The following is a 12,751-nucleotide window of genomic DNA, read 5'->3' on the forward strand; positions in this document are numbered from 1 at the left end:
ATTCAGGCTCAAAGTCCAAAACAAACTTTTATTGAAACTGAAATACAGTACATGACCCAGACTATACACCACCACACTGACAGTATAAGATTGGTTCCCTTGCTTTGTGAGATCAAGGTAAATATTTTGTAAACCTTAATGCTGCAAAGAGTCTGAGGGCTGCACAGTTTACCTAAAAACAACCTTGTCCCACAACTTGGATAATACATTTTAGAGACCCAGAGGCATTCCCAGACCAGGATTGTTACTAGTTCTTCACCGTTTTGGTTCAAACTCATGCACCGCCTCCCTTTTGGCCACTATGGAACTTTGTTTCAAAGTGACACGTGCATAGATCTGTTAGCAAGTTCAAGGAATTCTTATACCGCATCGAAGAGGGAAACGTGGGTAAAAAAATCATGAGTAGGCTGTCAGATTCATACACATACAGTCCTCCAGACACTCGCGACAGCTTAGTTAAGGCTGAGGATCAAGTATTGTAACTATACGATGGCCAAAATATTGATTTAAGATCTTAATGCTACTAAACCGTCAAACACCAAAGTTCAAGTGGTTTAACAGCAACAATTTCCAATAAATGTGTGGCACCTATTAGATGGTGGCTTATTCTGATCCCTTTGATTAAAAAGTACAAAACGTTTTAAGAGGAATATGTGCCAAAATGGCAGCAGAAAATTAATAAAATGTTTACATTAGGATGCAGTGGATCAGTCACACACACTTGTGGAGCACCAATCTGTTAATACAAAACAGGTCTAGATGCTAACCTGTAATGAGCAACAAAACAGAGCAGTCTATAAAAGCAATAATAAAAGAATATAATTAAATAAAAATCATAATGCATCACTGAAATAAGTGTTTAAAATACTGTTGTTAAAACCAAGCTTTGTACTTGCATTTTGAAATAATGTTTCAGCCATTTCATGGTTTGCTAAGTTAAATAAATAGCTGAAGTCATTTCCATTTGTTCCAAGGATTAGATTTAAGGAAAAACTTTGCATGCCAACACTTTGAATCTAGACAATTTGGCTTAATAACATAGTACAAGTACAAGCTCAAAGTTAATAAAAAGGGAGATTTCTTATTTCACCACGTTTCAAAACGGCACCAATAAGTTCTAGTGTGAGAATAACCACCAACAGTGTAGCTTATGAAACTGAAATTACATGTAACAGATATTGAGAAAAAGAAAAAAAACGTCATGTAAAACTCCCGATGAGCTCTGTGCAAAACTTGGTGCCACCATCACCGTCAAAACTGGTTTTACAATACTGCTTGTAATCCCTTTGTTTGTCCTGTTAAATTTGACCTGAACATGAACAAACTCATATAGAGGCAAAATAATAATAATAATAGAGCTGCATCATAGTTTCCCAAGCTGGGCATTGACATGACGTTTATGGCAAACTCTGAAATAATATGGTGCAGTGAAACATGATATGTATGAAGTGTAAATGAAAGTGTCCACACACCTGGACATCCTTGCAACTGAAACGATCTTCTCCTCCTTTACTGTAAAGACGATTTCTCCCTCCACAACCAGGTCAGTTCATCAGTTCTGGCCATTTATTTCACTGACTGGGAGATGTTATCAGCTCCACTGTAACAATTAGATGTGTCAGTGCTCCCATACTGTGCCGCCTGCAGAGGTCCAAGTCCAACTTTGTCGTAAAAACAAAAAAAAAGAAAGTAACAATAAGCCAGCTGTTTTGCCACCGTGTGGGTGGTGCAGGTAGTCAGGCCATCGATGGCAGAGGGAGGGGCTATCTGAGCCCAGCTCTGGAGGTCATCCACTCAAGACCTTGGCATAAACTGGAAAACAAAAATGATGTCAGAAAAATGTGCTTACTTCAGACATGTTTTTAAACAGGTTTCAATGACTTCCTTTGTTGTCTTAATGTACTTCATACAAAGCCAGTTTGTTCCCCTGATGCTCAAGTCAACTGTGGGTCAATAGTGGTGATGGGTGGATGAAGCTATGAGACTTTCCTGTTTGTGCTGAATAAAAATCTGCTTCAGGTCTTTAAACTCAGCAGACACAGTGATATCTGGTGGTTAGAAACACTCACTGCAGCATGATTTAATTAATTTTAACTGATTTCAGAGGAACTGCAGCAAATGCTCATAATACTGTGCGAAGTTCTATAATTACAATCATAACTGAGTTTCTGCAGGATTCATGAGCTATATTTAAGACTTTTTAAGACCACATAGAACACTGTTTAATACCAATTACTAAATCATAGGTCAAGGCATAGACTGTTAGAAAGCCAGTATGCTGTATATAAGGTTGTTGCCATTTTTTTCAATATTGTATCACGCTTTTTAAATACTTTCCAAGTTATGGTGCCTCAATATACTATATACTACTAGTATATACTAGAAAACAATTCAGGGTCTGCACAAAAGAACTACTTGTTTAATATCTTTTATCAGTAACTTTTCTTCACTATTACTCTCACTGCTTGGGAGATGTGGTATTAATTATTATGTGCCTCCTTAAGAGGATCAATTAAAGTCATCTGTATAGTTATGAAGTCTGGCAGCTGGACAGAGTTGGGATGATTATTTCTAATCCTTGAGTTAATTAAAATTCTGTTAACCATGTGTATACACTGTTGTCTGTGTTTAAAATATCAACAGATGTGTCTTACCCCTCTCCTGTAAGTGCACAGCAGGACTGTATGTGCCAGGGGTGGTCTTTGATGGAGCTCAGGGTGAGGTATTTGGAGATCTCTGCTGCAGACATACAGTCCTTCATATCCTGCTTGTTGGCAAATATCAACACAGCTGCTTTCCGCAGGTCCTGAGGGAGATAGAGGGAGAGGACAGAGAACAATGAAACCATAACCCAGCTCTCTGCCACCTCTTGACCACAAGCTCTAAAAGGGGGGGCTAAAAGGGCTAATAACTGTGGTGGAAAATCAATGTTCATTACAAAAACAGAGCCAGTACTGTGTAGTCTGCTTCCTTATGGCCATACTGAGATGTATTAAAATCAGTTTTACCTCATGAGCCAACATCCTGTAGAGCTCTTCTTTAGAGATGGCCAGCCTCTCTCTGTCTGTGCTGTCCACCACCAGGATGATGAACTGCAGAGTAGGATGCAAAAAATCACACTCAGTGACCTCTTTTCAAAAGACATTTACAGCAGTGAAATGCAACACAGCAGGTGGGCATTTCCAGGCCGAGAGCCTCACAATGGGCACTGGTGACTGCTATGTTAATAGCCCGTTTTGAATGAGAGAGAGGGTGACCCTGTATGACAAAAGACCAAAGGCACGTTAATGTTGTGATGTGAGAGCCATCGTTTAAACCAAGGCAACGACTCAGGAAAGAGACACTTTTTTGTGTAGATGTGACCCAGATCACAACCAGAGTGTAACACGACTGATTGGCTTTGGAATGAAAGGGTGAACACAGGTTACTATAGTAACTGCAGGGTTCCTAGTAACTCCTATAGTAAATCTACTCCAGTATATGTTTATGGTTTCTAGACCACTCAGTCATAAATTCTACATTTCTTTACTGCACAGATGCTTGAATGTTATAATAATTTAACTTGAAACTCATGTTTTTTGCTTTGTAAACATGTGTTTGTGTGTGTGTGTGTGTGTGGGGCTTTGTGTAGCAAGAGTTGGGGAGTCAAGTCTTGTGTGAATGGATGTGGCCCTGTGACATGAGACCTGTTGTGCAGTATGAATGGTCAAATACAGATTAAACCCTGGCTGAACATCCCATGTCATGTACAGGTTTTGTGTACAAAAGACATATGAATTCTTCAGGAAAACTGTTCCGTATGGAGCCTTTTTAAAGATCTCCCACACATCTGCCTCTGCCGTGCCTCTCTTGTTCTTCCTCTCCCTTCTCCAAAATACTGCACAGGCTGACCCCAGCTTTGCTTTTCAGACAGGCCGCATTGTGAAAGGGTGACCTCTGACTTGGGCGGCCCCCACCGCCGTCTGTGCTCTGAACAAACACACCAGCTGCCACACTCGGGAAGAAAACGGCTGCTGGACAATACTTCAGTTCCCCTCACCTCTGTATTGGAATAGTAGGTGTTCCAGGAGGACCTGAGCGACTCCTGCCCTCCTATATCCCACATCAGGAAGTGTGTGTTCTTTACCACTATTTCTTCCACATTGCTTCCGATAGTGGGAGACGTATGGACCACCTCGTTCATCAGACTTTTAAAAAACAGAACAGTAAAGTGAGTTTTTGCACGTTTAGAAACAGCAAACAAGAAGGAAATTTCAAAATAAAACTACTTACAATTGGTAGAGTATAGTGGTTTTCCCTGCGTTGTCTAGTCCAACAATTATCACCTTGTGCTCTGCAAACAGATACAGTAGGACATCATTATCAAGAAAACATTGATGTAAATAAATCTCTTTACTGTCAGTTACTGTAAAAACAATACGATGGCATAGTGTGTGTCATTAAGTATATCTGGTTTCAGTCTATACACTGCATTCCCTGCGGTCCATTCAAAATCAGAAACTTCCTTCCTCAAAACTTCCTGACCTCAATTTTCCAAGCATCACTGAACCAACAGTAAATTCTAACCATTCATAAAACCCAGCTAGCAGGGCTCTGACAACGGTCGAGTGGGCAAACGCCACAGACTAAATGTAGAATCAGAGCTGACATGTACATGCTAAAATATCCCACTTTAGTGTTTTGACTTTTCTGGTCCTCTGAGGCCTCTGGCTGCTGGGGAGGAAGGAAGTCTGGTCAGAGGGCTCACTGTTTTTCACTGTCTTTGTGCACTATGGTTGACTTTTTGGAGGACGTTATATGTCTATTGCTTCCTTAAAGAGGAAGCTGAACTAGACCTTTACGCAATGTGTTTATTCTAATGTGTTTTATGGTGAAACAGACAATATTTCCAGTGTCAACATGAAATTTGTTGTCCTTGCCCACTAAAACACATGGTGCAGTTTTCTGAAAGGAAATACTGCATCTCAGGGCTTACACATACACATACTGTAACGAAAGATTTCAGAAGAGAAAGATAACAATAAAAGACACATCTTAATTACCAGTACCACATAATTCCCAGAAGCAGTGTTTCTGGTTTGATTACTCCACTGGGAATTACACCGTGTTGATTACATGTATTTGCTACTAGTCTGTGTCCTACAATTTCACTCAGGCCTAACTGTAATCTCTTTAAGTGAGTGAAACTTGACTCTGGGAACAGCATAATCCAGAATTAGAGAATGGATGTGGGAGTCCTTCTCTCATATCCCTGAGGCCAGGCAGGAACAGGACACAGGCCAGAGTAGTTAACATTTATTAGATTTTAATTATTGATTAAAACAGTAGACAAAACAACACTTGTAATATTTCACAACATCATACACATACACCTGTATGAGTGAAAGCTTTATGGTTCAATAGTGTAATGTATGTAAATAGAAGATTAGAGCCGTGGTTAGTCAATTAATTGATTAGTTGATTGAAAGAAATTGAATCAGCAGCTATTTTGACAAACAATTCATTGTTTCAGTCATTTTAAAATCAAATATTCCTAATAATTGCTGTTTATGGCTTAAAATGTGAGAATTTGATTTTTATTTTGTCATACATCACAGCAAACTGAATGTATTCAATTTAAGTTCCCAAAAAAGGCATTTGAAAACGATTAATGGAATACTCGAGAAAAAAATCGGTGGAATAATCGAAAGGTAGGTGCTTGTAAACAAATTATTTGGCTTTATAATGGTTAAACTGAGCAATAAGTGAACCACTGTAAGTTAAGCAACTTGCTCAACAGAAAGATAAGACTATTTACATTAAACAACCCTTCCAGAAAGTCAGGGAAAACTTATGTAATGTGATGTGTCCTAGAAAGTGAGTTAAAGCTGATTGATGGACAACTCGATGAATACGCTCTCGCAGGCTTACGGTGACTTAAGGTAATCGTGTTATTTGAGACACTAATAAACAGATTAACTATTGTAGTAGTTGGTGACACGTTGTGAAGCAGCGGTTTAAATGGCTGTTTTCACTTGGAAGTTAAACAAAGAGAACTGAGAAGGCAGGGAAGCCCGAGTCCTGAAATCACATAATTCTCCCCAATCTGTTATTATGGCTTTAGCTACTCACTTGAAGCTAACGGGCTAACAGTTCACATTATCCCCGGTTGAGCGGCTAGCGGGAGGTTTGGTGAGCCGTAACAATTTCAACGACACCCACCTTGGTTGCAGAAGAAGCTCCACAGTTTGGCGAATATGAGGCCCATGGTTTAGGTTGATACCAGTGTCCGTCCGTCCGTTATAAGAGTGGGCAGCAGCAGGAGCAGCACCGAGCCTCTCCTCTCTCGAGTCCACACCGTACAATCCGTGGCTGGCTGCGGCTAGCTAACATTAGCTGGATGATCTCTTGTCCGCAAAACACTTCACCGACCTTTTCAACACAGACTCCATGCGCCCCGGCAACATCTAAAACCTGACTACCGCGAAGATAAAATAGTGTACGGTAACACAGGAGAGATGACTTATTACCGAATGTTAAATGTGTTGCTAAAGCCTTCACAAACCGTACAAACACGGGCTGTTGTGCAGCTCCGTGTTGACTCTCCGATCGCACGGCTTCTGCTGCCCGTTAGCTGCTGGCAGTGGTACGGCGAATAAAGCAAGCTAGACTATTCGGTTCTCTTCCGGTTACGTGATGACGTCGCGGCGTGCTCGTTATTTTCTGTTACTTTGATACACTCGGATTTGCTGTTAATTTCTTTGAATATTCGTTGTCGCTTAACTCAAACAGACTCTTTACTCACTTCTTTTGTATGTTTATCTTGACATTCATACTTAACCTTTTCATTTTATCCTCGAACCCCCTGTTTACCTGTATGTTTCTACAGCTGTCATTACTATTTTGCTACTATTTTAAGATTTCGAAAAGACAGAGCAAATTTTAATCTCATCTCACAATTACGAAGAGCGATCACCTCCGATTGTAGATAAAATTAAATATGCTTAATGTTGTACATGTAAGCGAACCAGTTTCACGTGACCAGGCTGTAGTGACGTATGCGGAAGTAGTAATACCGGCAATTCCACAACACCCAGATCCATGAGCGGCTAAACGTGAGTACCTATAGACTATTAAAATAGATTTAATGTTGCCGTTAAAGTTTAAATAATGTAAACGTAACTGTCCGCTTATAGATAGTGACGCAGATGTGTCGAGTAGGACTGATAGAGTGAAACTACTGGCCAGTTTAGACTGGGTGACTTGTTTGTTATTTTTAACGAGGGGGTGAACCCAGGTGTGCTGGGGGAGGGAGAGGAGTTTAATTATGCCATATTTGCCTTAATAAAACCAAAGAGCATATAACTCTGTTGTAACTCTGTTGTAATTAGGCCTACTTTGTCTGATTGTGATCAGGTCAGTTTTTGTTTGTTAAACAGCACTGGGATACAATGCTAATCCTGCTGTTTTGTCAGATGATGTCTGAGGGTGAATGACACTGGACTACAGTCAGTCTGTAATATTCTGTAGTTAACTGTATCCACTTCAGTAGACTCAGCTTCCTGTCCTTCCTGACCTTAGTGTATGGCCATGTGTGTGCACATACACGTTGTGGTCATTTAGCTAGCAAGGGGAATAGTATCCCCACTCAAATCGTCTATTGAGTTTAGACATAAAGTAATTATATGCCATTATTTATCACTGAAGAAAGGCACTTCAAAACCTTTTCACTGTTTCAGGCGCTCGCAGTGATTAGCAGTATAGCTAATAGATGCATTACTGTTGTTAGCATTATTATTATTAAACATCAGAGACAATCAGACTGTGAGTACACCTCAGGTCTGTCTCATATTCTTCCTCTGCAGTTCATCAATAATGATTCATTGGCATTTCTGTTATTGACTGAAAGTTTTTCTTTGTACAGACTGAAAAGTTTTGTTGGGAGCAGGGATGTCAATTTTTCCAAGAATTTCTCTAAGGCCTGAGGTGACAGAGTATCTTAAGAATGTCTTCTTAAACAAGGAGGTAAGAATTTAAATGCATTTCTTAGAGTAATGGCTTGCTTATAGTAATTGCTCTGTTATAAATACACCTCATCACCTCACCTCTCTTTCAATGGACCTTCAGGGCAGTGCTAAAATTTCAGAATAATCCACATAATAACAAAAATTGAGTACAAACTCCCCCACCACTAAGAAAGTTTGGACCATACCCTTGGTGCCCTAAAAGCACAGAAGCTGTGGTGGCCCTGAAGGTCAAAACACTACATTTTCCAAAACACTACAACATCTCAGATTACAGAAAGGGTGGGACAACACTTCTTGTTTGTGATTGGATGGATCACAGGTCAATGTGATGTGATTGTTTGCATCTGACATCCGTGAATGAAGCTGGAAAGCAGGAAGTGGTTCTCCACATCTCAGGGGCTCTCAAAATGCTTCTTTTTCTTTGTTTATGGTTGCTTAAATCAGTCAAACAAAATGAAACAGTCCATCCTTTCCCTAATCTGAATGTTCTGTGAAATGTTGTGTTTTGTCCCACACAGTCACCATGTGGTTGATTTTTTTATGTGTAATTTGGTGACATAAATAATCTGGATCATGTTTGGATGTATCATTAATGTTTTTTTAATACAGGATGCCTGTTTTAGTGATATTGTGCTTATTTATGTGACTAAAGCAATTTAACAATAAAAAACAACAGGTTTGGTCTTTCATTTAATTTAGCTTTCGTTGCTCTCAGGTGTTAGCTGCAGTGGGTCAACAGGAGGCAGAAAGCCGTTTCCACAAGCTGCTCATATGTCTGTCACACCCACCTTCTTACACTTGTGTTCGGGCCAGCACTCATCTCGCCTCCCTGGAGGAGATCAGACACAAGTTAGGAGAAGAGCTGAAAAAGGTGAACAAACACTGAATGACAGAGGGAGCGAGGAAATGAATATATTTAGATGTTTTGTTGCTGTATGATGGCATCGTGGTTGGTAGAGTCATAATCATTCAGTATGATGTTGTTGTCGAAGCAGCAGATGTGCAGCTCATCAGCAGAGGAGTTCTCGCCTCAGATTCTTCCTCACCCGCAAATTCCAGATGTGCTGCTCCTTCCTGTCCATGGGCCGAGGTATGTGAAGAATGCTGGGACAATGTCAGACAAATCCCTATCTGCTCTACTCTGTGGAGTACACACTTAGCCTTAAATTGCAGTGTCTGTCCAACCACTGGGCTGATGTTTCCTGATGCCAAACCCACATGGAATTTTATGGAATGAAAAAAAAAAATTATGACACATTGAATGTGCAGAAACAGTTTTGAGCGACTTTTGAAAAAAATGCAGCAGCAGCACAATCTCTTTTTTTTCTCAATTTTCTTTTTTTACATATGACGACTCCCCCCCCCATTTTTAAAAAGAGGAACTCTATTAATATCAGAGTCTGAGGATGTCCAGTGAGACTGATTCAGAAGTGTTTGACTTGCCTTTTCTCTTGTATTCTCAGACCTGTGAAGCAGCTCAGCTCAGAGGTGGTGGTCGGTGCTCAGTGTGGCAGCGCCGTACTGCGAGGTGCTCATGTCTTCGCCCCAGGGATCCTCGCCAGTCCTAAGTGTAAGAGTTAAAGACACATGTCAGAAAAACTTGGAAATTCTCCAAAGATATTGTACGTCGTTGAAGCTGAGATTTTACCTTGTTGATTTTACTTCAGAGTGGTTGTCTGACATGAAATCTGCCTGTGGTGTTTTTGCTGATAGACATGAAGGCTGGAGATGTAGTCTCCGTCTTCTCTGACCTGGAGGGGAGGTGCACCCGAGGAGCCACGAGCTTCCAGGGGAACAAAGTGTTTGTGGGAAATGGAGTCGCTGAAATGGACCGCTCCAGCATCTTCTGCACAGATGAGCCTCCCAAGTAAACAGTCATTGTACTTTTTCTAAATTTATGACTCTGCAAACTGTGCCCAAACCAAATATCTGGTTTTAAAATGTAAAAAAGAAGAATCATTCATTCTGTCTTGTTATTTTAGAGGTATTGGTGTTCGGATGGTTGAGCCACTTTACCAGAGTCCTTCCTTTGATGGCGTTCTTCCTAACCTGGCATTCCTACAGGTATTTATTCTACTACAAGGTATGTTAGAATAATGTTGGACTTTTTAAAATAGAGTAACATGTTCAAGTAGTCTTCACATGTCACTTCCCAAAGTAAACTGATTTCCTGTCTGCAGAACCTTCCCTCTGTAGTCGTGGGACATGTGCTTGGGCCTCGTCCCGGAGAACGAATCCTGGATATGTGTGCCGCACCAGGAGGGAAGACCTGCCACATCGCTGCAGTCATGGGGGATCAGGTACGACCTAATTTTACGCATATGTGAAAGCTGTACACTGTAATAGAATCTACTCTATCGAAGTTGGTTATGATGCTCTGTGAGTGTGATCAATGAATGTCTGTCTCTCACAGGGTGAGGTCGTGGCCTTGGACAGGATCCGGAATAAAATTGATCGAATTCGTCAGAATGCACAAATGTTGCACTTGCGTAGTATCAAAGCTTATTGCTTTAACAGCATTCAGGCTGTCAGCAGTGAAGCAGCGCATGAAACTGAAGGTAGTCCTTCCTACAAATATTGATCTGTGATTAATCCCAGGGCCCAGTCGACAGATAACACTCCTGTTTCTGTTCTTATTCTAGGACCTCCCTTCCCTCCCGAGAGTTTTGACAGGGTTTTGTTGGACGCTCCCTGCAGTGGCCTCGGACAGAGACCCAACATGGCCAGCACCTGGAGCCTCAAGGAGATCCGTTCCTACCAGCCTCTGCAGCGCAAGTTATTTCATGCTGTAGGTTTTACCACACAGATACAGCACTTTCTGTCAGATTTAATCTCTTTTTGCAGCCACTAGTTTGTGTTTGTCACATCAAGTTGATAAAAACTCACTTTGGTCAGTAGGCGGCAGCATTTGACAGATAAAACACAGCTAAAATTAAAAATCACCTCAAACGGATGTTTACACAAGTTAATCCTCTGATCTTTTTCTGCAAAGTCTAAAAGAAACATAACTTTAATGCAGATATTTTTGACTTACACACTAGAATATTTTGCATGATTCTGCAATCAGCTGGGTGTTAAAAATGAGTGTTAGGGACGACTTTAAGAAAGAAAAGTGTCTATAGTTCTTGGAAAAAATAAAAACAAGTAAAGTGAGCCAGAAAGGCAGCTACAGAAAATACTTTGAGGACGTCTTCATCGATAGCAGCTCTTATATTTCTAATTAGTCTGTAGATGCAAATGTACATAAACAGAGTGGATCTTTTGCTTTAAGTATGGCTAGCAGATGAATTACTGCAGGGAGATTAACAGTCCAATGCAGAGGACATCATAATTTGACCTAGTGAAACACAGCACTCTATCACCACCCACCAGCTTTTCCTCAAGGTTATTCAGGATGCAGACCGAAGAAAAAGGCCCATTTATGTGCTTGTGGTACAATAATGTTGACACACTGGGATTTATGGGACAAGTTACAGCAGTGTTTGGCCACTTGAGGGCAGCAGAAACAACTGGATACATGACATGTCATCACCTTTTAAATGGTGAACTTGTTGCCTATCAGTTGCTTATTTACACATCCAGCAGTTACAATAGTTACTCTCTTTCCACAGTTTTTGGTCTCTAACAATTCCTGAGGGAAATATCTGTTACAGCCGCATTAATAAAAGGTTTTCATCAGTTCAAAACTTCATACCAATGGATTTTGTGTGATTACAGGCGGTGCACTTGTTGAAGAAAGGCGGGGTTTTGGTGTACAGCACCTGCACAGTGACCCTAGCAGAGAACGAGGAGCAGGTAGCCTGGGCCCTCGACACTTTTCCCTGCCTCACGCTTCAGCCTCAGGTAAAAGTTTTATAGCCACACGCACTGACTAACAAATATACACAAAGATGTAAAGAAACCTCAACCAATGCACGGCCTTGCTCTCGTCTTTCTCAGGAGCCTCACATTGGCGCAGAAGGCATGCTGGGAGCTGGCCTGTCACCTGAGCAGCTGCGCCTCCTCCAGAGGTTCAGTCCTGAGCTGATCTGGGACCAGACAGAGACGACAGCTCCCCTCCCCTGCAGAGCCGACAGGGACACTATTGGCTTTTTTATTGCCAAGTTCCTGAAAAACTGACTGGAGGGCATGTTTTCTCTTAGAGCCCTCACACGAGACTGCAGACGGGAACAATAGTGTTTATATTACGACACTCTGTGTGCTTTGACGGGCCAGTGTTGACAGAGACGCTCACCGTGCTGTTTACAGCATCTGCCTCTTAACAGCTGCTCTCTGAAACTGCGGGCCATATAGGGATAAGCTTTATAAACACCGAGGGCAGGAGAAAGAGAGAAGAGAGAGAGAGAGAGAGAGAGAGAGAGAGAGGGAGAGAGGAGGGATGGAGAGAGAGAGGGAGAGAGGGTGGGGGCACGTGGGGATGGAGACTGAATGAGTATTGGCAAATGCAGCAGTGCTAGCGTTGCCATGACAACAGTGACGACACAGCTGCCATGGTGACAGTGGATTCGCTGGATCTGAGCGCGTGGATCAGGAAGTAGTGTGCAGAAAGAGGTCATGAGAGGTATTAACAATTTAGTGTCTTTTAGCAGCGGAGACAAGTGGGACCTCTAATTAGTGCTTCTGCTGCTTGTAAGAGAGAAATGATGCTCGTGTCTGAATCAGTGCATTCACAAGAGGGTTATTACATTACATTTTCCACAATAAAATACATTTCAAATAAGTTTTTTTGTCTCTTCATGTCTGTC

General features: G+C 41.3%; 2 protein-coding genes across 4 annotated transcripts; one reads left to right on the plus strand and one right to left on the minus strand.

Moving 5' to 3' along the window:
* Positions 1-8: 8 nt before the first annotated feature.
* On the minus strand, positions 9-6,664 carry arl8 (ADP-ribosylation factor-like 8). Its single transcript, XM_018695358.2, has 6 exons — positions 6,202-6,664; positions 4,273-4,333; positions 4,040-4,187; positions 3,009-3,092; positions 2,655-2,806; positions 9-1,812 (listed from the first exon to the last, which is right to left on the minus strand). Exons 1-6 carry the CDS (start codon positions 6,245-6,247, stop codon positions 1,764-1,766), a joined length of 540 nt encoding a protein of 179 aa, XP_018550874.1. The 5' UTR covers positions 6,248-6,664; the 3' UTR covers positions 9-1,763.
* A 317-nt stretch (positions 6,665-6,981) lies between these two features.
* On the plus strand, positions 6,982-12,726 carry nsun6 (NOP2/Sun RNA methyltransferase 6). 3 transcript variants are annotated; one of them, XM_018695352.2, is made up of 12 exons: positions 6,982-7,094; positions 7,904-8,004; positions 8,722-8,877; positions 8,999-9,096; positions 9,470-9,576; positions 9,720-9,873; positions 9,989-10,070; positions 10,187-10,306; positions 10,420-10,564; positions 10,649-10,794; positions 11,724-11,849; positions 11,946-12,726. In XM_018695352.2, exons 2-12 carry the CDS (start codon positions 7,930-7,932, stop codon positions 12,123-12,125), a joined length of 1,389 nt encoding a protein of 462 aa, XP_018550868.1. In that variant the 5' UTR covers positions 6,982-7,094; positions 7,904-7,929; the 3' UTR covers positions 12,126-12,726. The 3 variants fall into 3 exon arrangements, with proteins under 3 accessions (XP_018550868.1, XP_018550870.1, XP_018550871.1); XM_018695354.2 differs by having other exon boundaries at positions 9,002-9,096; XM_018695355.2 differs by having other exon boundaries at positions 9,005-9,096.
* Positions 12,727-12,751: the final 25 nt, after the last annotated feature.

This window comes from Lates calcarifer, linkage group LG24, assembly GCF_001640805.2.
Source record: "Lates calcarifer isolate ASB-BC8 linkage group LG24, TLL_Latcal_v3, whole genome shotgun sequence".
In the NCBI taxonomy this organism is placed as follows: domain Eukaryota; kingdom Metazoa; phylum Chordata; class Actinopteri; family Centropomidae; genus Lates; species Lates calcarifer.

What these genes read in the sequence shown, in the direction of transcription:
- arl8 (XM_018695358.2), bottom strand. Translation starts at nt 6,247, where the DNA reads ATGGGCCTCATATTCGCCAAACTGTGGAGCTTCTTCTGCAACCAAG. An exon ending in GAGCTTCTTCTGCAACCAAG is followed by an intron (nt 4,334 to 6,201) that starts GTGGGTGTCGTT and finishes ATCTGTTTGCAG; the next exon opens with AGCACAAGGTGATAATTGTT. An exon ending in CCTACTATTCCAATACAGAG is followed by an intron (nt 3,093 to 4,039) that starts GTGAGGGGAACT and finishes CCTACTCTGCAG; the next exon opens with TTCATCATCCTGGTGGTGGA.
- nsun6 (XM_018695352.2), top strand. Translation starts at nt 7,930, where the DNA reads ATGTCAATTTTTCCAAGAATTTCTCTAAGGCCTGAGGTGACAGAGTAT. An exon ending in CTTCCTGTCCATGGGCCGAG is followed by an intron (nt 9,097 to 9,469) that starts GTATGTGAAGAA and finishes TTGTATTCTCAG; the next exon opens with ACCTGTGAAGCAGCTCAGCT. An exon ending in AGCGCAAGTTATTTCATGCT is followed by an intron (nt 10,795 to 11,723) that starts GTAGGTTTTACC and finishes GTGTGATTACAG; the next exon opens with GCGGTGCACTTGTTGAAGAA.